Raw genomic sequence first — 24,412 nt, 5'->3', positions numbered from 1 at the left:
TTGCCTCAATTTTCATCGATTTGCAGTAAGGTGCAGGGGTTTGTGGAGAAAAATCACCCGGACAAAGCTGTTGCAGGCCGTGTCTGCAACTTGTTTAATGACAATGTCTTGTCCCATTTCAGACAAATCTTAAAGGGCGTCAGAAACAGACCTCTTTGGACAGCTTTCTGGTGCGACATTGGTCCACTGGCTCTGCAGCTGGTCCTAGTGTTATTGTTTGTTGCTGTTTTCAGCATTAAACACTATGTTTATTCACCAAAAATGTATTTTTGGTATGTTTTTTTGGAGTGCCTAGAACGGATTAATTGGATTTACATTGATTCCTATGGAAAAGTTTGCCTCGGTTTTCATCGGTTTCGGTTTTTATCGATTCTTTTCGGACAGATTACCAACGAAAACTGAGGTTCCACTGTATCATTGTACACATTTGGCTGAGAGTCACTGTGGTGTGGTGGTTAAGAGTGGTGGTTTCTAATCTGGAGAAACCAGGTTTGATTCCCCACTCCTCCCCATGCTGGGTAATCTTGGGGCAGACACAGTTCTTTCAGAACTCTTTCAGCCCCACTTATTTCACTACGTGCTTGCCATGAGGAGAGGAAGGGATTGGGAGTGTAAAATGCTTCGAAGCTCTTTAAGGCAGAGGAAATCAGGGTACAAAAACCAACTGTCCTTCTGTCTGATGCATTAGAGAGAAGTAGGTAAAGGGAGAGAGAGGAACAAATTTATGTATTGTTGCTTGGGCCAAATGAGTAATGGAGGCAAAATTTCTACATACCTGTGTAACTAAACCATATTTTAGTAACTGGTCAGATTTAATTTATGAAGGTGCAACATAATAAGGCAATAGCTGACACCTTGGAAGTATTGTTTTGGAATCTAGTATGCTGAGAGTTGGTCTGTGGGTAAAAAAGAACATGCGAAACAGACACACACACCCCTCCCCCAGTGTAAGCATACATTACCATCTTGGAAATTTTGTATAAGAAACAGCCCTGGCCAAATCTCAGAACGGTGTGTTTAGAGAGCTTTATATATGGATATGGGTGTACATTTTTATCCTGTATATTGGCTCACAGTGATCCCAAGACCCTTATCGTGAAACGCATGGAGACTTCAATAATATATTAAAAGAATCGAGGACGGTGACCAGTAAGCCATCTTAGTAAAGTAGGAGCTGGTGCCCAGCCGCCCCGCAAGATTCTTCATGCTTTCCGAGGCCTTGTCTGATTGGCTCTTTTTAGTTGAAGAATTGCCTAGGCAGTCTGAACAATGTGGTTGCGCATGCCGGACAGATAATTGGGCTGCACTCCTTTCTTCATGTTCTTTCTCGCCTTAAAATCCAAGTTCTCGTTGCTTCATGGGCAAACTCCATTTGTGGGGGGCTGTAATTAATAAGAAGAAATGGGAGGAGAAACCTTTTCAAGGAAAGAGAAGAAGGAATTGGCTTTCAGAAAGTGGTTCCTGGCAGTGTAGAGTTCTAAGTGGAATGTCAGCAAACGGATTCTTGACTAAGCACAGCTAATTGAAGCCGTAATAGGTTCCGTGTTGCTGGAGCTAGCAGAAAGCTTGAGGACCGGTTTCCATCTGATTAGAAGAAGTTGATCTGAACAAAGCCAAACTGAGCTGTGTAAATTCTCTGTTTAAAATACACTAAGTGGATGGCCAAAATGCTGATTAATGGAATTGACTTCATATGGGGTAACCTGGGATTTTGCTGGACTAAAATTGTCCTGAAATTGTGTGTCGTGGTGGAATTTGGACAATTGGAGGTTACATTTTAAAAAGAGCATGTTTCTAGCCCTCATGGTTGCAGGAAATTAGAAGTCTCTGAGGCTCCAATATTTATTTAGTTATCATTTGTTGCTAGATTTTTGTGATCTATTGCTCTATTGGTACACCTGGTTGGCTGTTGTGTGTCTAAATGGCCATTGGTTTGACCTAGCATGCATTTTGGGTGGTTGAAAGTGCCTTCAAGTTGCAGGTGATTTCATTGAGTTTCCATGGCAAGAGATTAACAGAGGTATTTTGCCATTGCCTGACTCTCCGTAGCAGTTGTGGACTTCCTTGGTGGTCTCCAGTCCAAATATTCACCAGGGCCAACCCTGCTTAGCTTCCACTCAATTTTTAACTAAAACGCAACTGCTGCTATTTAGCATGTGCAAGCGCACACACCCTCCATGTCTAAGCATAAAATTTAAATATTTGCATTTCATAAAACTATGTGCATTGAATTGATTTCATGATAAATTTTATCTGCAAGTTAGGAAATCCTTAAATTCTGGTGTTTTCAGTACAAAATTTCAGAGCTTCTAACCACGTTTGCTGGTTTTATAGCATGCTACTTTCTGTCGTGCAAAATGAAACTCAAGCACAACTATTTTTCATTTCTAGCCATTGACAAGAGGAAAACAGGATAGTAGGAATGAACATCAGTATTTGACAAAGCAGGTCTCTACATATCTCTTTTCCAAGGTCCCATATGTCTACTTTCTGTTGGTTCTGCTGGCATTGGGGGCGAGGGGGAACAGCAGTTGGTTGTTGTGGGTTTTTCAGGCTGTGTGGCCATGGTCTGGTAGATCTTGTTCCTAAAATTTTGCCGGCATCTGTGGCTGACATCTTCAGAGGTTTATCACAGAGAGAAGTGTGTTACTGGACACAGTGTGTAACACACTTCACTCTCTGTGATAACACCTGTGAAGATACCAGCCACAGATGCAGGCAAAGCGTTAGGAACAAGATCTATCAGACTACGGCCACACAGCCCGGAAAGCCCACAACAACCAGTTGAGTCTGGCCGTGAAAGCCTTCGACAATACAGGGAACAGCAGTGTCTGACTTAAACATCAGATTTTTAAGTGTTCAAGTACTGAATCACATGTATTTTGTTGGTGATGAAAGTCGCTTCCATCTTTTTGTCCTGTATTTTTTAAATTGTAGGTTCAGCAAGCTGAAGAGCCTTAACCTTTCCAACAATCACTTAGGAGACTTTCCTTTGGCAGTGTGCAGCATTCCAACCCTGTCTGAACTCAACGTCTCCTGCAATGCGCTTCAAAGTGTTCCAGCGGCCGTCGGTGATTTGAACAAGTAGGTACATCGAACAGAGGGGAGCGTGGCTTGAATTGACAAAACAGAGCCACAGATGTAAGGGAAGTGCTCCAACTTAGCTACTGTACGTACTGTCTGTTCAATGTGCGTTAGGTTTGCTGTCAAGTTCTGTCTCTTGGCAAGAGAGAGACAGAAATGGTTTGCCATTTCCTGCACAGAAACCCTAGGCTTCCTTGGTGATCTCCCAGCCAGGATTGAACCTGTATAGCTTCCAAGTTTTCATGGGATCAGGCTAGTCTGGACTATTCAGGTCAAATCCAAACAGCATTTATATTCCACGTTTTCCATCTTTATAGATCACCTCTTTTCCTAAAGTGTTTAGAAGGCCACAATGAAGGCAAAATTGGTGCAATGTTAAGTTTGGATATGCTCCTCCTCTTTAGCTTGCCCCACTATAAGTCGAGCATGACAAGCCTTCATATAGAGTTCAGATTGTCACCAAGAGATGGAATGGATTGGCATTTGTGTATGTGTATATGTATTTTTGCTAGTTCCAGTTAATAGGCCCAGTTGCCTCCTCTCTTTACACTTCCCTGCCTCTAAAGAACGTAGCCTAATCTGTTTGTTGTGGGCTTTCCGGGCTGTGTGGCCGTAGTCTGGTAGATCTTGTTCCTAACGTGTTGCCTGTATCTGTGGCTGGCATCTTCAGAGGTTCATCACATACATTTCTCTCTGTGATACACCTCTGAAGATGCCAGCCACAGATGCAGGCGAAACATTAGGAACAAGATCTACCAGACCACAGCCACACAGCCCAGAAAGCCCACAACAACCTGTTGAGTCCAGCCATGGAAGCCTTTGACAATACATAACCTAGTCTGAGCATTCTCTTGAATCTGAACTGCTTTTTTACTCCCCTCACAAAGTGTACTTTCGGTCCATGTTTTGTTTGTTGACAGGTTTCTGCTCCACAGTGGGCCATTGAAAAACGAACATTCCATGATATCATAATAGTTCAGCCAAGAGCTAATGAGGGGACGCACGCAGGAGGCGGCTGATAGGGCGCACCCTGTTCTCCGCCTAATTTATATAATCTAAGATGACTTCAACTTAAGTCGTTCCCTTGTGGTGTTTTTTTGCTCAATACTGAGTCTCTGTGCTCATGTCCGAGTTACTTACTGGAACAATGAAACAGATATTTAACTAGTTCCCCATCCTTTCATTTATTTATTTTGAAGCAGGTCATCCGTTCTGTGGGCTTTTAGAATCCAAAAATGGTAGATTCAAACACCAGAATTCTGAGGGATTCTTTGGCCCACATTTGTTTCTGATCAAACTTTGTTCCTCTAGAGCAGGGATGTCCAACTCTGGCACTTCAGTTGTTCATGGACTACAATTCCAATTGGCCATGCCAGGAGGGGCTGATGAGAATTGTAGTCCATGACCATCTGAAGCTTTATGCCTAATAAAGGTTTTTGGATTGGATTGGACCATCTAAAGCGCCAGAGTTGGACACTCCTGCTCTAGAGTCTGGGTGAAATGGCTTACTGTTTCCTTATGGAGTCCCTCCTCCCGCCCTTTCCTTTCCCCAAAATTACTAGGGAGGCCACTAGCATTGCATGATGATGTTTGGGCTTTGGGCTCGAGGACTGATACGCAGTTGCAGGTATGTGCAGCAGAGCAGAGAAACATGGACATTAGTTCAGCTTCCTGCTCTCAAAAGGCTTGCTGATAAAGAAGATATAGAACTTTGCTTAAGTTAAACTGCAATTGCATTGTTTTAAAAAACTTGGCATTTATACCGTCACCAGATGGCAAAAACTCTCAAATATTAAACATACCTTGAAATTGGGCTCAGAAATTCATTGGTAATTGATGCGTGTTGCTGCAATACAAGTGTATAAAGAAAGAAATCGTGGGTGATAACGTTGTTTTTCTTGTCTTCCCCCAACCCCTTCAATAGTTTACAGACTTTCTTGCTGGATGGGAATCTCCTTCAGAACCTTCCTGCTGAGTTGGAAAGGATGCCTCAGCTTAGCTATCTGGGACTTTCTTTCAATGAGTTCCATAGCATTCCAGAAGTCCTGGAGAAGTTGTCAGCTGTGGAGAAGCTCTGTATGTCTGGAAACTATATAGAGGCTCTTAATTTCCAGACACTAAGGAGAATGCCACACGTTAAACATATAGATTTACGGTATGTACTCCTGGAAAGAATGGGGAGAAAAAACACCACTCCTCTCTTCATTATTAATAGAGAGATTGACCTCTGTTTAATTTGGTTGCTAAAATGGCATAACAGCAATTTCTCAAGGTATTAGTGAAGTTTAATTGAAATGTTCACTTTAAAATCTGAGCAAGGATCTTGTGGTATGTTCCTACCCTTCTTTATTTAGGGAACTGGGGGCTGAGACGTGCTGCCCCAAACTTTAAGCAGGACATGCGTCCCCTCATTACCTTCTGCATGTCTTGTACCATAGCTAGAGCCCCTCTTGTATAAGCAGTTCTGTGCCATTTTGTAGTGCATAGTGCAAGGTGTCCATCTCTGTGTGCTGCAGGCAGGCAGGGCGTGGTCAGGTTCAGTTCAATAGGTAAAGACAGGCGGCAGGCAAGGTGTAGTCAGATCAGTCTAACTCACGGCACAGGAGATCAGGCAACCAGACTGGAGCTCAGCAATAGACCAGGCACACAGAAGCAACAGGAAACACACTTGTTGCACCCAGGCAGAAGCAGGCTCACAGCAAGGCTTATAGAGAGAGCCTTGTCCCAGGGGTTGGGACTCTGCAAGGAGTTAATCCTCATCAGATGCAGAGACTTCTATTCTCCCATATCTTGCTGCCAGATGAGCACTCTTTCTTTGCTTCTGAAGCAGCTGCCTCTGCTTCTGCCTCCTCTGCACAGCTGGCTCATCACTGGGTTCCCTAGAAGGATCTACAGGATCCTCCACCTGCACGTCATCAAGCAGGGAAGGGTTGGGAGTTGGCTCTGCTGCCTAGTCTTCCTCTGGAGCAGCCTCCTTTGGCTGCACTGTGTCCTCAGGTTCTGCCTCAGAGTCCTGTGTGCCCTGGTAGGTACCCAGGGGCTGGCGCATGATGCCCTGGGTCTCCAGATGTTCATGGACTATGATCCCCATCCATCTGATGGGAACTGTAGTCCATGAACATCTGGAGACCCAGAGCTGGACACCCCTGGTATAATGTGATTCCATGTATCTTATTTCCTAATGGTACCAAAAAAAGAACCCCCTGGCACAGAGTGGTCAGTTGCGCTACAGCAGTCACAGCTCTGCTCACAACCTGAGTTTGATCCCGATAGTAGCCAGGAGTTAACCAGCTCACAGATGACTCCGCCTTCCCCCCTTTCAAGGTCAGTAAAGTTACCCGGCTTGCTAGGCATCAAGTGTAAACTGGGGAAGGCAATGGCAAAACCACCCCGTAAACATAGTCTGCCTAGTAAACATCGTGATGTGAGATCACCCCGTGGGTCAGTAATGACCAGGTGGCTGCACAAGGGACTATCTTTACCTTTAACAGTATCAAATGCAGTAGCAGAAAAATAACTGATCCATTGAAGCGCAGGCAATTCATTAACACCTTCTACTTGTCATTGTGGTTTTTATGAAAAGATGTATGTGTGCAGTTGAAAGGGTGAAGAGATTATATTTTTATGAATGTGGTGCACTGGCTGCTCTTGTTCTTTCCAAAGCGTTAACTGTGCCCTGAGGCATCGTTTCTATTATATGTTTTAAATAGATCTTGTCAACTCAGCTCTGAGAGTGAAGCTGACGTCTTCAGGGTTCAATAAAATCACCCAGTTGTCTGCTTTTTATAGATCACTTTTATTTCTGCAATCAGTCTCAAACTGGGCAGGACTAGTTCAGTTTTACCTTCCTTTGTCCACTATAATGTGTGTGTGAATGGGTGGGGTATCTCTCTTACAGGAGTCAGGATATCTATATATGGAATTTGTAATTCTAATCCAAGGAGAATGATACTTGCATTGTCTCACATTTATATCAAATAATAAATACATACATCTTTTTATTGGTCTGCCTTGCATTTTACTCTCCAGTCTACTCCAGATTACATCCTAGTGAAACGAGTAGCTATTTACTTGGCTTCTGCAACAGTAAGATGCAGGGAAAACATTAGAAGTTAAAACCACCAGACAATGGCCACACGGCCCAGAAAACCTTCAACAGCCAATCCAGGGTTAGCTTTATAGTGTGGGAAACTTTGGGGAATGCCCTCTGTAAGTCATTTCCTGCTTTTCAAAGAAGTTGGCAAGGGGGACACACGCATCTTTTAAGACACCAGAATCTGTGTTTATAGGTTTGTAACATTGTAGAATTAATAAATAGCCAAGCAGATAGATCCCAGTGGTTGTTGTGGGTTTTCTGGGATGTGTGGCCGTGGTCTGGTAGATCTTGTTCTTAATGTTTCACCTGCATCTGTGGCTGGCATCTTCAGAGGTGTATCACAGAGAGAAGTGTGTAATAGGAACAAGATCTACCAGACCACGGCCACACAGCCCGGAAAACCTACCACAACCAGTTGAATCTGGCTGTGAAAGCCTTCAACAAGATCACAGTGGGTTGCCGTATTAGTCTGTAGCATTACAAAAGAGCAAGAGTCATCTTAAAGACTAACAACATTTCTAGCGGGGCCTGAGGTTTCTTGAGTCGCAGTTATCAGAAAAAGTGAGCTGTTGCTGGTGAAAGCCCTGCCAAAATTTTGTTAGTCTTTAAGGTGCTAGTGGACTCTTTTCTACTAATAGCCAAGCACTGTGCTTTCCATATTCAAGTGGGAATGTCAGTATAACTGTTTGATCTTCATCTACCTTTTATCCCAGGCTAAATGTAATCAGAAGGTTGGCGTCAGATAATGCTGACTTCCTGCATCATGTGACCCAGCTTGACCTACGGGACAATAAACTAGGCGAGCTTGATGCCACCATCTTCAATAACATTGAAATACTGCACTGTGAAAGAAATCAGCTGGTAACGCTCAAAATCAGTGGATACTTGCTGAAAGCTCTCTATGCCACTTCAAATGGTAAGTTTGGCTTTTGAGATAACGAAGGACTTTTTTTCCTGTTCTGGCTTGTACTGCCTTTGTAAATTTGATGAGGGGCATCAAGCAAGGGTGTCAAACATACAGGTCGGGGACCAGAATTGGCCCCTTGAGGGGACTTATTAGGCCCACGAGTCAACTGAGGCAGCCTCACTCCCAATCTGGCCTGTTGCTTTAGCTGGCTCGTGGGCCTGATAAACCCACTCAAGGCAGCCACCCAACACCTCTGCAGGGTTGCCAGTCCAGGCACACACAAACACACGTGCGTACACACACACACACACACACACACCCGGTGCCATTCTGGTCCAGCTGAGGCTGCCATCTCTGCCCCACCCCCCTCAGGGCCTTGCTCAACTAAGCCATATCATGTCATATTCAGCCTTTGAAATAAATTTCTTCGACACCCCTGTGTTTCCCAATAACAAATTTTTAAGCAGAGAGGCAGATAAGTGGGGAATGCAGCAGTGGCAATCAGTAATTCATATTACTGCTGCTGTTCTATTATATACAATTGGTATTCATGTTGTTTGTAGTTATATTTCTGTTCAGAGCCATTCGCATATTATTTCAGTAGCTGAATTCAGAATAAACAAGACTTTAGTTATCTTTCAGGAAAGTTATCACATTAGTCTTTGCATGTATTTATTGGAGCATTTAGGCTGCTTTTCAGCCCAGAGGGATCCCAAGTGATTTATAAATGTATTTTAAAAATAAATTATTTTTTAAAAAAATTCTACAAAAATTGTAGAATAGTGCCTTCTTTCTTTTGTGTAAGCGGAAGACTGGCAGGACCCAAGTTTTCCTGTCATGAAACTTGAGAGGCCGAATAGTATAAGTGTGTGAGTGTTGAAGTTTGTACAGCACCCAAGGAAATGAGATTTGGACTTTCCTGTTATCTTAAAGTTTGTTTGTTTTAAATGCTGGTTTTCCTCCAAAGTGTGCAAGGTGACATACAGGGTTTCTCCTCCATTTATCCTCGCGCTAATTTTGTGAGACAGGTTGGACTAAGAGAGGATGAATAGCCCAAGACCACGGAATGAGGATTTATATCCGTGTTTCTGTGGTCCTACTAGCTGATACTCTGCTAGTATGGCACAGTGACTCACACTGTAGTGAGACTTGGCCCCTGTTTTCTCCGTTTCTTGCCTGCAGCGCCCTTCTCTCTTTTGTGCCCCTGCTTTTGCCACAACCTTTCCCTGAAGTTCCTGTTTCTCCCTGTATTGCCTAATCTACCCCCTTCCTTCCTGTACTCCCTGAGGAGGAGGAGGAGGAGGAGGAGGAGGGGGACATCTTGTCGGGTGATTCCCCCTGATTTTTTCTTTGTAGCTTCCTGAACTAGCAGGAGTTGCCCTTCAGTGTTGTTCCTGCCTCAATAGGGAGAAGTTTGTTAGAGCAGTTTTTCTACTCCCCCTGCCCCTCCCTTCTTCCCACTTAGTTTCCCATCTTTCAGCCTCTCTTCCGTCCCGTAATCCTGCCTCTTTCCTCCCTACGGAGAAACATGGTCCCTGCTGTCCTCTGACTCTGTAGGAAACCTTCAGATCCAAACTGACCCTTGGCTGTGCTGGCTGCCATTTCAGCACTCTTTCTCTTGATAATAAAAAATGGTTACAAACACTTTGCAATATCTACTCATTCATTACATAAATGGGTTTCACAGGTGACAAAGGCAGCAGGCCATAGTAGGGAAGCTATTCTCTTCGGTATGTTTTTATCCCACCCTTTCTCCTGCAGCATCAGGATGGCATTAGATGGTTCTCTTGTTTTCCGTTTGGTCTTCTTAACAGCCCTGAGAAGTAGGCTGGGTGCAGAGAGGAGGAGTCTGGCTCTGGGTTACCCAGCATGGCTGCACGGAGATTTCAACACAGAACTCACTGGTCCCAGTTTAATGCCACCGCATCACCCTAGCTTGCCTTTCCTGCCTGCCAGGGGGTTTGTCCCCTGTTTGGCCTCTATTTTCATTGAACTAGAGAGCTGCTGGTAGGGCCGGAGTATTTTCCGTGCCAAGAATTAAATAGACCCTTGCAACAAGAGAAGGTGAGCTAGTCAACAGTGTAAATTGTACAAGCAAAGAACTTCCTCAGAAATAGATTTTTGCATAATGCTGACTCCCCAAAGCATGGGAGGCCGCCCAGCCAGCCCACTGGACATCTTGGTGGGTTGGTTGAAATAAGCAGCTGAAGTCAAAGAGTTCTGAAGAGGTGGCAGCAGCGGCTTTGCCTTATTCTCCTTTCTGGTTCATGACCTATATTTTCATTTATCCTTTGTCTGACCTCCCGCCTCTGCCGTTCTGCAGCATCCCTCTGAAACTCCATTTGCGTAGCTTTGCCGTGGATCAGTGGCAAACACTACGATCAGTGGTGGCAAAATTAAGCTTTTTAAAATGAGCATGAATGTTGGCATGGCTGAATGTAATTGAAGGTTAATCTATAAGAATACATAAGAATTTGATACGGTGGCTAGTTGCGGAAATGCTTTTTTATGTCTGATCTCATGGCATCTTTTCACCTGGTGCAATTTGGGATTTTGTATTTTCTTATTTTAAATGTGGGGCTTATTTTCCCTTTCAGAACTTGTTCACCTTGATGTGTACCCAGTTCCAAACTATCTAACTTATATGGATATTTCTAGGTAAGTAAGTTTTATTGTTATTTCCTTCACTTACAGTCTTCCTTTCTTGCTGAGCCTCAAGGCCAATCACACCATTTAAGAACAATATTACGCATACAACAAACAACACAGTAAGACTGGAATGCAAAATGAGAAACTGAGTACAATAAAAACAAGACGATAGATACAATATCCAGGGCAATAAAGTACGACCATATTCCCTTTATAAAAAATCCCTTTTCTCCTTTCTGTGTTCAAATGTGGCAGAAAACCAAAGAGGATGAAAAGTATTAAAAGCGGGCTTGTCGTGCAATTAACTGGGGTCTGGTGATCAGCACTGGCACCAAGACTGCCCCGAGCCCCTCCCTTCTTGCCCATGAATGCTCCTGTACCCTCCCCTTCACCCAGGTTTGATGAAGTGTAATGATTGCCTCAAAGGGATAAAAGGAATATCAGGGTTTATGAACTTTCTTGGAAGATCTGCAGTGAAGTTCATATCTGACAGTGTGCTGTGAGTTCCATACTATGAGAACCCAGCATTTCCTTCAAAGTTACTTAGCAGGTGTGTGGGTTAAATTACAGTTTAAAGAGAGGTGAAGTTCTTTCCCCTTGTGCCTTGTTCCCTGATCTAAAACAGCCCCAGGAAGCTACTGTCTGCCTAGCTGAGAAAACCTGTGCATATTTATATCAGAACCCCCATGTTTTCCATAGTGGGACAAATAGCAGCTCACCGTGACTGTTTTGGACTTGGGGGGCGGGGCGGGGGGCGGAATCAGGGAGAAAACCTTCGGGACCACATTCCCCCATATGTCCCTGCTAGGCCTCTGCGTTCAGCAGAGGCCAACTTGCTGGTAGTCCCTGGCCTCCACTCCATGATGCGGCTGGCCTCCACTCGGGCCAGGACCTTTACAGCCCTGACCCCTGCCTGGTGGAACACTCTTCCTCCAGCTGTCCGGGCCCTGGGGGCCTTGGCGAGTTCCGCAGGGCTTGTAAGAAGGAGTTGTTCCGCCAGACTTTTGGGGTGTCCAGCCGCTGAAAGTGCCCCCCTCCCCCCTTTTTCATTTTATAGGTAGGGTCCATTCCATCTGCAGGACCCACCCTTTTTCTCTCCCCCCTCGGGAGGGTCTAAGAGGGATTTTGCGGGCATTGCTACATTATGTATTAACTTGCTGCATTTTAAATATGTTATTAGTGATTCATTATATTCAATTTTATGTCTATTTGTATTTGAATTTTATGTTGTTCACCGCCCAGAAATAAATAAATAAATAAAAGTGTAAACTGAAATGGCCTCTCACCTGCCTGATCAATGAATCTGAAAAGAACAGAGGGCCTTTCCCCACTTCTCCTGCTGCCGCCGTCGCTGCGCGCTGCTCTGAGTGTGCGGCATCCCTGGCGTGCGTCTGGGCGTCCCCACGACCCCGCGCTCTGCGCGGGGTCATCCAAAGGCGCCGTTTTCGCCAGCGCCAGGGATGCCGCGCGCTGAGCGGGCGCAAGAGCGGCAGCGTCGGGGTGGCTGCGCTGTTGCCGCCCCTGACGTGGGGAGTGCAGTGGGACCCCGCTCTACTTGCGGAGAGTAGCGCGGGGCTTAAGGTAAGTGGGGAAAGGGCCAGAGAGCTCCTGATGTGGATCTCCTAACAAATTACCCCCAGAATAGACCCTCAGAAGATAAAAGAGAGTTCCAGTGGGAACAAAACCCAGTCTTTGCTTTAACTGCTGAACGAGCAGACACAAACGGCCTGGGACCAGGCTACCTGCGGGAACGCCTTCTGCCATAAAGACCAGCCCGGGTTTCTGAGGTCATGGGACGGGGCTGTTGACAGTCCCTTCTTCCTCTGAGTTGAGGAGGTGGGACTATGCAGAGGGCTTTCTTGGTGACAGCCCCCACTTTATGGAATAACCGCCCATTAGTTGTCTGTCAGGCACTGACCTTGTACATCTTTCAGCACCTGGTTAAGACCTCCAGTTTTGTCTGGGTGTTTGACTGTTTCATCCCATCTACCTGCCCCCCTCCCACTGCTGGCTTTTTGGAACTTGCCCTCCACCTGAACATGGGGGGAGGGGTTAGGGAGAGGGGGGTTAGGAGTATTGGTTTTGATTGTTTTTAGGTTCATTTTTAGGAGATATTTTGTATGTTCATGATGATGTTTTTATTGTAATGTTTTCGATGCACTTGTGTAATTGGCCTGGGATATATTTGAAGGGCGAGATAGAAATCTACTAGATAAACCATCTCTGCTTCAGTCTTTTATGTATATTATAGCACCTTTTCTAAAACGAGGATGTGAGTGTTCCACTTTACAAAAGCTCCTTCATTTGAACAGGTGCTTTAATTATGTGAATTACGTTTAGCAGTGAAAGCATGTTAACTCTTTGACCACAGAAATAAAACAATAGGTCCTGCCTGGTCTGTTGGCATCCGATGGAAATAATAAATACAAGGGCCAATTTTGACACCGCTTGTATCTTCATCTGGGCTCTGTACCCGGTCTTGGCTGCCTGGCACGGTATTGATTCTTAGTGTTTATGCAGACTCCCTTCAACCACAAGGCTTAATCGGCCGTGATGAATAAAAAGCCCCTTCAAATAGTAATGTAAAAGTCAGCCTCTAGTAACGAGATTTTGGGGACGGAGTGGAAGGGGGAATGCACGTAGAAAGGATGAATGGACTCTTCTGTCTTGCCTGGGTATCTCTGTCCTTTTTGTCTGCGTTGGTCACTTCATCCCCCCCGCACCTCCCCATCTTCTGAACCATCCACCGAGACAGTCTAATCACAGGTTTGAGAAACCTGTGGCATAGTGGCTAAGAGCAGCAGTGGCAGAGTGGCTAAGAGCAGGTGCACTCTGATCCGGAGGCACCAGGTTTGATTCCCAGCTCTGCTGCTTGAGTTGTGGAGGCTTATCTGGGGAATTCAGATTAGCCTGTGCACTCCCACACATGCCAGCTGGGTGACCGTGGGCTAGTCACAGCTTCTCGGAGCTCTCTCAGCCCCACTCACCTCACAGGGTGTTTGTTGTGAGGGGGGAAGGGCAAGGAGATTGTAAGCCCCTTGAGTCTCCTTACAGGAGAGAAAGGGGGGATATAAATCCAAACTCTTCTTCTCTTCTAAAGTGCTCTCCTTGGGCATATACAGTGCCATTTCTGAACAGAGCAGACAGATGTCACTAATGCCTCTAGGATTTGCCCACCAGATTACAACTTGATTCTCAGCAGAGAGAGGGCTGTGCACACTTTGAGAGGTCTCTTTTTAAGACCAGTTTCATCTCGACTGGTCACAAAGAGCCAACAGATTGTTCGGTCAAAACAAGAGCCCCACAGAGACACAAGGGGTTTTTGCCAGTGACTTGAAGCCTATAAGCATATGAGTCAGTGGGGTTGCGTGCCAGAATCTCATCAGTATGTTTGCATGGATAAGTCGCTGTGATTTATTGGGGCAAGCAGGATTTCCTTATTCCTGAAAGCATAGTAATGAGCAATACTTGATTTCACAATGTTTCTGAGACTATTTTAATGACTTGTTTTCATAATAAGATTGCATATTGAAAAGGTCCATGGTGCATGAATCTCTCCCCCGGAGGATTGTGTTTGATTAGTGCTGTGTTTATTTTAGAGCCCTTTGAAAGATATATTTAAATAGCGAATGCGTTCCAAATAGCGTTCCCTTTTCTGTAGGTGCTTGCAACTAGAAAGCCACATTTTTTGGATCTGTTAGACTTTGAAGACTCTTTGTTTCTCTGCTGTCCTGTTCTTGCTCTAGGCAGTAGTCTGGGGACCAACATTTTATTAAAGCTTTCCCCACAGGCAATAAGATGGTGCCACAAATGCTGCTTGCGTATCTGCCGTAAGATACATAGAAGGATAGGGCACTGTTTTTAATGTTGGTCCTCCATGTATCAGTTAGTGTGTTCTTTCGTATGAGATTCACTGGATGTGAACGCAGCCCTGGTCCAGGCAGTAGATGCTGGACATGGGAATCTCTCTGGCTGGACCTCTGTACTTTTGAGCTCCTTCCAATTGCAGGTTCAGCAAACACAGCCTCTCTTGGGAGGAGAGTGGAAACTTACCTTTCTTCACGATACCTTTGGCAGTTTCCCGAAACAAGTTATTTTTGTGCTAGTTTTGCTGTGTTACGATTGTCCTGCTGTTTAAGGCATCTCTGTTTTTCTGGATGGGGATTTTGAACATTGTGGTTATTGTAACTGGATTGGGCTGAATGAAGGTCGATAAAAATAATAGAACAAAATTTAGTAGAATACATAGATTCACAAACTTCAGGCGGTTGTCTTTTCTAATAAATGTGGTGTTTAAGAAATGAATGCAGATCTTGCTGGTCACATCTCTGTCATTAATTGGACTGTAATGACAACTGTGTGGTTGCCTCTGATTATTTCTTGTTGGTCAACAAAGTCTTTAAAGGAGTATCATAAGAACATAAGAACATAAGAACAAGCCAGCTGGATCAGACCAAAGTCCATCTAGTCCAGCTCTCTGCTACTCGCAGTGGCCCACCAGGTGCCTTTGGGAGCTCACATGTAGGATGTGAACGCAATGGCCTTCTGCGGCTGTTGCTCCCGATCACCTGGTCTGTTAAGGCATTTGCAGTCTCAGATCAAATAGGATCAAGATTGGTAGCCATAAATCGACTTCTCCTCCATAAATCTGTCCAAGCCCCTTTTAAAGCTATCCAGGTTAGTGGCCATCACCACCTCCTGTGGCAGCATATTCCAAACACCAATCACACGTTGCGTGAAGAAGTGTTTCCTTTTATTAGTTCTAATTCTTCCCCCCAGCATTTTCAATGAATGCCCCCTGGTTCTAGTATTGTGAGAAAGAGAGAAAAATTTCTCTCTGTCAACATTTTCTACCCCATGCATAATTTTATAGACTTCAATCATATCCCCCCTTAGCCGCCTCCTCTCCAAACTAAAGAGTCCCAAACGCTGCAGCCTCTCCTCATAGGGAAGGTGCTCCAGTCCCTCAATCATCCTTGTTGCCCTTCTCTGCACTTTTTCTATCTCCTCAATATCCTTTTTGAGATGCGGCGACCAGAACTGGACACAGTACTCCAAGTGCGGTCGCACCACTGCTTTATATAAGGGCATGACAATCTTTGCAGTTTTATTATCAATTCCTTTCCTAATGATCCCCAGCATAGAGTTTGCCTTTTTTACAGCTGCCATGCATTGAGTTGACATTCCCATGGAACTATCAACTAAGACGCCTAAATCCCTTTCCTGGTCTGTGACTGATAGCACTGACCCCTGTAGCGTGTATGTGAAGTTTGGATTTTTTGCCCCTGTGTGCATCACTTTACATTTTGCTACATTGAACTGCATTGGCCATTTCTGATCCCACTCACCTAATTTATCAAGGTCCGCTTGGAGCTCTTCGCAATCCTTTGTGGTTCTCACCACCCTACATAATTTGGTATCATCTGCAAACTTGGCCACCACGCTACCCACCCCTACTTCCAGGTCATTTATGAATAGGTTAAAGAGCACTGGTCCCAAAACGGATCCTTGGGGGACACCACTCCCGACATCTCTCCATTGTGAGAACTTCCCATTTACACCCACTCTTTGTTTCCTGTTTCTCAACCAGTTTTTAATCCATAGGAGGACTTCCCCTCTTATTCCTTCATTGCTGAGTTTTCTCAACAGTCTCTGGTGAGGAACTTTGTCAAAAGCCTTTTGGAAATCCAAGTAGACAATGTCCACCGGTTCACCCCTGTCCACATGCCTGTTTACACCCTCAAAGAACTCTAGTAAGTTTGTAAGACAGGATTTGCCTCTGCAAAAGCCATGCTGACTCTTTCTCAGCAGGTCTTGCTTTTCTACATGTTTTATAATGTTATCTTTAATGATAGATTCTACTAATTTACCAGGAACAGATGTCAAACTGACTGGCCTGTAATTTCCCGGGTCCCCCCTAGATCCTTTCTTAAAGATTGGTGTGACATTGGCCATCTTCCAGTCTTCAGGGATGGAGCCTGATTCCAGGGATAAGTTGCATATTAAAGTGAGAAGATCAGCAATTTCATGCTTGAGCTCTTTAAGAACTCTTGGGTGAATGCAATCTGGGCCAGGGGATTTGGTAACATTTAGTTTATCAATGGCTGCCAGAACTTCTTCCTTGTCTACCACTATCTTCGCTAGTTCCTCGGATTCGCCTCCTAAGAAGCTTGGTTCAGGTGCAGGAATGTTCCTCACCTCCTCTTGGGTGAAGACAGATGCAAAGAATTCATTCAGCTTCTCTGCAATCTCCCTGCCATCTTTTAGCACACCCTTTGTTCCTTTGTCATCTAACGGGCCTACCGCTTCCCTTGCTGGCTTCCTGCTTTTGATGTACTTGAAGAACTGTTTGTTGCTGGTCTTGATGTTCGCAGCCATGCATTCCTCATAATCCTTTTTTGCCTCCCTTACAGCTAACTTGCTTCTCTTTTGCCACCATTTGTGTTCCCTCTCATATTCTTCATCAGCCAAACTGGACTTCCATTTTCTAAAAGACATTTTCTTTTTTCTGATAATTTCCTCAACCTCTCTTGTTAACCATGGTGGCTTTCTTTTGGACTGGGTGCTGCCTTTTCTAACCTGTGGAACACATTCCAGCTGAGCTTTTATTACTGTGTTTTTAAATAACCTCCAAGCATCCTGGACAGTTTTGACTCTCTTGATTTTCCCTTTCAGCTTCCTGCGCACTATCCCCCTCATCTTTGAGAAATTTCCCTTTCTGAAGGCGAATGTAACTACATTAGTAGTTGCCACTTGTTCGCATGCTGAGATACTGAATCTGACAGCATTGTGGTCGCTGTTCCCTATCGGCTCAACAACACTGACTTCCTGCACCAGGTCCTGGGTCCCACATAGAATTAGATCTAGGATCACCTCTCCCCTGGTTGGTTCCACAACCATCTGCTCTAAGCCACAGTCATTTAGCATATCCAGGAATGCTCTCTCCTTACTATGACCTGAACATGCATTTTTCCAGTTTATATGGGGATAGTTAAAATCACCCATTACCACTACATTTTTGTTTTTGTTGGCCTCTCTAATTTCTTTTTCCATCTCAGAATCCTCTTGTGCACTTTGGTCAGGGGGACGATAATATATTCCTAATATTAAACTGTCCTTCACCCCTGGTATTGATATCCACAGTGATTCTGTAGGGGAACCAGCTCCCCTTGCATTGTCTATTTTATGTGATACTATGCTCTCTTTGATGTAAAGGGCAACCCCACCCCCAATGCGCCCTATCCTATCCTTCCTATAGAGCCTGTAGCCTGGTATAACAGCATCCCACTGGTTCTCCTCATTCCACCATGTCTCTGTAATGCCCACTATATCAAAGTCCTCCTTCAAAACTCTGTACTCTAGTTCCCCCATTTTAGGTCGAATGCTTCTACTATTAGCATATCCACCCTGAGCCAACTCTGGTTGGGGAATAAAAGTAGTAGAAGAAGAAGAGTTGGATTTATATCCCCCCCTTTTCTCTCCTGTAAGGAGACTCAAAGGGGCTGACCATCTCCTTTCCACCTGCCCCACACCAAACACCCTGTGAGGTAGGTGGGGCTGACAGAACTCTGAAGAACTGTGACTAGCCCAAGGTCACCCAGCTGGCGTTTGTGGGAGTGAATTCCCCAGATAAGCCTCCACAGCTCAAGTGGCAGAGCGGGGGATCAAACCCGGGTCTCCAGAACTACGCCACTGCTGCTCTAATTAAAAGTATAATCAATAAACAAATATTAAAAAGATGTACTGACAAATCTTACGTTATTTACTGTGTAAACCCAAATGGAGAACCTCCCTTTTGAATGTAAACGCTTAACAAAAGTGAACAATTCCCAGTTAATATGTGCATGTTTTCCCCTTCATTTTGTCTATATTTTGGCTTTGGTCATTCTGCTTGACGCTCCCGAGGGAGAGGCCATTCAAAATGCTGCCATCACTTCTTCTTTTAAAAGTGCTCCTATCATGCTCAGCGTCAGCTGTGACATCTCTCCATTTTTGTACTGCATTACAAAAATCCTTTCTTAATGAACATGGTTGCGTGGCTGGGTCAAAACCAGCAGATAATTCCCTTTGGCACCGTAGCAAGAATTCCAAACAGTTTGTCATGTTGATTACCTGTGGTTTAAAGCATGTTCGTTAGCTTTGTACTTTCATGCTTCTTAAATCAGTTGACTTTGTAATTTGTTTGGCTGTCTCTTTCACCCCACAGAAACCACCTTGAGAGCCTTCCTGAATGGGTTTGCTACAGCAGAAAGCTAGAAGCCTTAGATATCGGCCGCAATCAGGTCCGCGAGCTGCCTGCCCGGTGAGTCCTTGCAGCTAAGATTAAACAACCAGGAACAGGATGTGCAATTGGGAACTAACTGTCAAGTCAGTGTTTAGTTTGTTTCGGTGACAGAAGAGTGGGTGGCTTGTTTGATCTTCTGTTTGATGTTTTTTAACCTCTGTCCGGCATCGTTCTGCCATAAACCTCATCCCGTCCTTCTGCGCTTTCATGCGGACAAAAGCAAAACAAAACAGGAGCCTCTTTGATTTCTAGACAGAAGTTCTAAATCAGCACATGCAGCCTTTCAAAGATGCAAAGTTGGTTCCTTTTTAATGTTAAAATAGCTGTTACCAGCACCATGTGATACCTAAGCCATTGAAAAACTGCATTGCAATTAGTTTCCTTAGGTTTGGTTAGGTCAAGGGATATGAGTGGGAAATCCAGCTCTGTGACTGTGTAGTTAAAAACTGTCTTTGCCTGAAATATATGTGATTCTCAATAAATGGATTATATGATGGATGATGATCTGAGAGCAAAAGGTTGCACTATAGCAAATTAGTCCATTGCATGGTAGCTTCTCTGTGGCCCCTTCCACACATGCAGAATGATGCACTTTTAATCCACTTCCACAATCGTTTGCAAGTGAATTTTGCTATTCCACATATTAAAATCCAGCTGCAAAGTGCATTGAAAGTGGATTGAAAGTGCAGTATTCTGCTTGTGCGGAAGGGGCCTCTGAGTATTTATTCTGTAAACACTGCAAATGTAGGCAGAATCTCAAAAGAGTTGATAGTTGAGTGCTGTTCAAACATCTGAACTGATTCTGACCAGTTTGTAGAGCAGTGAAGAAAAAGCCGAGTGCCGTAGGGACCACATGGGTAGACTTCTAGGAAGAAAACAGGGTATTGTTGAGACCTGCAAATGGAAAGCAGTCAAATGTAGACCTGCCTATGCATTATTTCCTTTGAACGATCATTCATACTGAGGAAAAGTCTGGCTTGTTTTGCTCTGAATATCGAGAGCTGCACATCATACAGCTCTACGCTTTGATCCACTATTTAATAATTAAGTGATTTTTAAAAAATCTAGCATGCTGATTTTTTTTACAATACATATCCACTTGATGAACGTCTTGCTCGTTCTCTTCCTTTTTTCTGCAGTAGACACACACGGGGCTTAATGGGCTGAAACCAAAATCTGGGAACTTTCTAAAGCTGGCTTAGCGACTGCCATTCATTTGACTATATATGATGTAGCCCATTCTGTTTATACCACTCTTTTGGCCAGCAAAAATAGGAACCTTTCTCCTCCCTGGGCTTTTTACCAGGCAATATGCTCATGTATCCAAACCTATTTTTAAAGCCAGTAAAGTTTGCACGTGCCTTTTTAAATGCAAGTTGATGTTTGCTGAGGAGGACGCTGTTGCAGAGATCCTATTCATGGACTTCCTAGAGGCAGCTGGTCAGCCACTGTGTGAATAGAATGCTGGGCTAGAAGGGCCTTTGGCATGAACCGGCGTGGCTCTTCTTGTGTTCCATGAGCATTCTTTCACCACTGTTCAAACACTGTTTGTATGGGATTGCAGAAGCACACAGACTTGGCTACCGATTAGAGTGCAAGTCCATATGCAGTTCTTAGGTAATGTCCGGCATACTAGAGAACCTACAACTTTTTGTTTTTCATTCAAGTTTGTGATATGCGAGTGCCAGGTTGCAATGCTCCGCTGCACATTTGAGTCACAACTCGGTAATTCCACATACACCACAATATTATCACTGGGAAAGTCTTGAACTGCAGAAATGAATATAGCTTTGGTGGCGGTTTCACTTGGAGCTAATTCGTGTTCAGTTGGCAAAATGCTCTGAGTAGTGTTTACCCTCCGGCTGAGGCCATCTATTGCTAAATTACGTAGTGTTGGTAGCACGTTGGGTGAGAAACAAGAACTTTCTCATTATGAACCCACAGTGTGTTTTTGTAATGAATAGGTCCCTCCTGACAGTAAAGACAGTAAATTACTAGGGAAAGGACATAAACTGTCAGTGTTGTTGCAACACTGAGAGATTCCAAAAGGGGAAACAAACCTAGGGGCCACACCCGGGCTCATGTGTTCTCAACTGTAAGATGCAGCCAGTTCCTGTCTTGAAACTGTTCATACTGGCGCTCATGCAGATTGTCTGATAATGCCTGTCAAGGGAAAACTCAACCTTTTATTGATTATTTCTGCAGAACAGCCCCGCTGGCCAAGATTTTCTGGTCAGATAATGGGTGGGTGCAAGCTGTAATAGAGAAGAACGTAAATATTGTGATTTTTTTGTCTTCGTGTGCATTTTTCCAATATTTAAATGGGTGGAGAGAACGGCATCTGCTCTGCTGAGTAATTTGTGATTCTGTGACTGAAAGGAAGGTCAGCGGGGGGGCAAGCGCGTCTCCTGATTAAAACCGCACAATTGCAAGAAATGTGTGAGGCAGGTGGCGGCAGGCAAGAATAATCTTCCTTCTTTGGCAAGAGATTTTTTTTAAAACTCCCACCTCAGTGCTGGAACGTGAGGATCCAAACTCTGCTTCTGCTGCATATTGTGGCGCTTCTGTTCCTAGCTACGGATCTGTTTGGTTAAATTGGTTTGGCAGCAGATGCTTTACCTATTAATGTGTTTTGTAAATACTACCCGTTTCTTCTTCCTGTTCCCCTCCTCCTCTTAGAAACTGAATTCTTAGCCATCCGTAGCGTGTAAAAGCTCAAGACAGTAAAGCGGATTAGATGAATTTCATTCCCTGTAGAACTGGAAGGGAGGCTTTATGCTAGTCTGGGATTAACCAAAACAGAGGTATGGGTGACGGGCAGGAAGAACACGAAAGAGTCTGAGTCTGGGAACTGGGCATGTCCGTTCCGGCTCTGAGGTCCAAGACGGAAAGAATGAACTCATGAGGTGTATATTAGAAGGAGAGAAATGGTCTAATCACCAAACTCTAATATAGGAAGACCTATGGAGATGAAACTCCCTTTAGTGATCATTGGCCCTTTCCCCACTTACCTTAAGCCCCGCGCTACTCGAGGAGAGTAGCGCGGGGTCCCTCGGCACTCCCCACTGAGAGGGGCGGCGCCCCTCAGCAGCAACCCTCGGAAAAGGGTAAGTGGGGAAAGGGCCATTGTTTCAGAGTTGATTCCATTGAAGAAGAGGAGTTTGTGAAGAGAAGCCTTCCTCTCCTGTAAGGAGTCTCAAAGGGGCTTACAAACTCCTTCCCTTCCTCTCCCCACAACAGACACCTTGCTAGGCAGGTGGGACTGGGAGAGCTCTGAGAGAACTGTGACTAACCCAAGGCCACCCGGCAGACTTCACGTGGAGGAGTGGAGAAACAAATCCAGTTCACCAGATAAGAGTCTACCAGTTGCGTGGAGGAATGAGGAGTCAAACCCAGTTCTCCAGATTAGAGTCCACTGCTCTTAACCACTTCACCAAGCTAGCTTGACTGATAGGCTCATCACATGTAGGACAACTGCTAATCCTTCCAAGTAATTCTGAGGCCTGTACATGAAGACCACCTGTGCTTCAGGATCAGTACTTGCTACCTTACTGGATCTTCTCCAGGATATCTTTTGAGCGAGCAGTTTGCTAAAAGTGAGCGAGCATTCTAGCAAGTTGTTTTCTCTTGTAGAAGGGACTTTTAGCTTGAAATGTGTTTCGCTTAATAATCTTGGTTTGTATCCCTTTGGTTCCCCCCCCCCCCTTGAACTTCAGAAGCAACTGTACGTTTCGTCTGGGGTTTCCAGCAATGGGCCTCAGTGTTCTGTCCTCTGAACTGCACTGGCTAGCAGTAATAGATTTCAGTAGTTCTATAGCAGTGGTTCTCAACCTTCCTAATGCCGCCACCCTTTAATACAGTTCCTCGTGTTGTGGTGACCCCCAACCCTAACATTTATCCCTTTAACAAATGGAGAACACTGATGCAGAGAGTCTTAGGCGGCCCCTGTAAAAGGGTTGCTCGACCCCCAAAGGGGTCCCGACCCCCAGGTTGAGAACCACTGTTCTATAGTGTCTATTGGCTCAGTGGCAGATTTGTTATTATTTTAATAAAGTAAAATTAAACTAAATCTGGTCACCAAGCTGAAAGACACTATGTCACTTGATCTATGGCAGGGGTCTGCAACCTGCGGTTCATGGACTACAAATCCCATCAGCCCCTGCCAGCATGGCCAATCTATGATAATAAAAGGATCCATCCCTTTGTGCCATGCGCAACTCGAAGCTATAAGAGTCTCAAAATTGGCCGCTGGATTCAGGTTGATCGTGGGAATTACAGTGCTAAATGTGAAGGGAATTGAACTATCCTGGCTCACACCATTCCCATGCCCCCCTCCCCTTTTGCATAGGAACCCTTGGTTGTCTCTGGCAAGGATAACTTGAGGATCATGACTGGCACACGGGGACATATGGGCAAGATTGGTCTTTTAGTCTCTAAACCAAGTTTGTCTGGCCTATGAAATCCAGACCAAGGTGTGAACGAAAGAAATTGCTTGCTATTTCAGGGGATTTAGGGGGAATTTAAGGGTGGGGGAATTGTGTAATACAATATAATTTATTCCAGAGCAGTAGCTGTGTTGCTGGAAAGATGCAACTGTAATGGATCCGATGAAGATTGTGGTTCTAGTCCACAAAATGTTTATGCTGCTAAATGTCTATTCATTTTTAAGGTACCACAAGACTTGTTTTGAGATTAAATAAAGGAATTTGTTGGGAAAATTCAGTGCGGACTGTGTGGCATCTTTTTAGTTTTGCTTGCGGCTGTCCGGAGCGTGACCCAGCGGATGCGCTCTGTAATTGATCCCTCGACTGCGTTGTGGTGCTGACGTTGAATTGTTCCCACAGTAGACTATTCGCAGTAGGGTCTTTGACTGAATTTGCTCTAATTAGTGCTTTTTCTTTTCCTTTTTTAAAATGTAAAGGTTATTTTGCAATATCAGCTTGCGGAAGTTGCTTGCGGGACATAATCAATTAGCAAGACTGCCAGAAAGGATCGAACGGACGCACATGGAGGTGCTTGATGTACAGCACAACTTGCTAACGGAGCTGCCATCAAATCTGCTGCTGAAAGCTGACAGGTAACTAGAAGACAGCCGTGTTTGGGTAAACCCCAGGCTCAGCTCAGCATTTCTCGTATTCCTGGGAGCTGAGGCCACGCTTCTTTCCTTATATTAAAGTTAGTGACTGGCTTCGTTCTTCCATTTTGCAAAACTTTAACTTTTAGAGTATGTAGGAGTAAAAACAATCAGTCCATAGACCTGTGTGCACCTGCTGTGTCTGGTTGAGACACTGTTCTGGGCATTGTGCAGAACACAAACTCATTCAGAGATGCCAAGGACTGCTTTCTTTGAAAGTCAAAATGCTGCCCTGTTTGCATCAGGAACAATGGATTG

General features: G+C 44.6%; 1 protein-coding gene across 1 annotated transcript in view; it reads left to right on the top strand.

The window, feature by feature from the left end:
* The window catches only part of PHLPP1 (PH domain and leucine rich repeat protein phosphatase 1), a 102,280-nt gene that overhangs the window by 38,113 nt on the left and 39,755 nt on the right, over positions 1 to 24,412 (top strand). Inside the window, exons 5-10 of the mRNA XM_048508508.1 lie at positions 2,938 to 3,084; positions 5,009 to 5,239; positions 7,894 to 8,096; positions 10,685 to 10,745; positions 18,943 to 19,038; positions 23,942 to 24,097. Coding sequence (XP_048364465.1) covers positions 2,938 to 3,084; positions 5,009 to 5,239; positions 7,894 to 8,096; positions 10,685 to 10,745; positions 18,943 to 19,038; positions 23,942 to 24,097 — 894 coding nt within the window. The remainder of the gene's footprint in view (positions 1 to 2,937; positions 3,085 to 5,008; positions 5,240 to 7,893; positions 8,097 to 10,684; positions 10,746 to 18,942; positions 19,039 to 23,941; positions 24,098 to 24,412) is intronic.

The sequence above is a fragment of the Sphaerodactylus townsendi genome, linkage group LG09 (genome assembly GCF_021028975.2).
Source record: "Sphaerodactylus townsendi isolate TG3544 linkage group LG09, MPM_Stown_v2.3, whole genome shotgun sequence".
NCBI classification, from domain to species: domain Eukaryota; kingdom Metazoa; phylum Chordata; class Lepidosauria; order Squamata; family Sphaerodactylidae; genus Sphaerodactylus; species Sphaerodactylus townsendi.
This window is presented reverse-complemented; position numbering and strand designations above follow the sequence as displayed.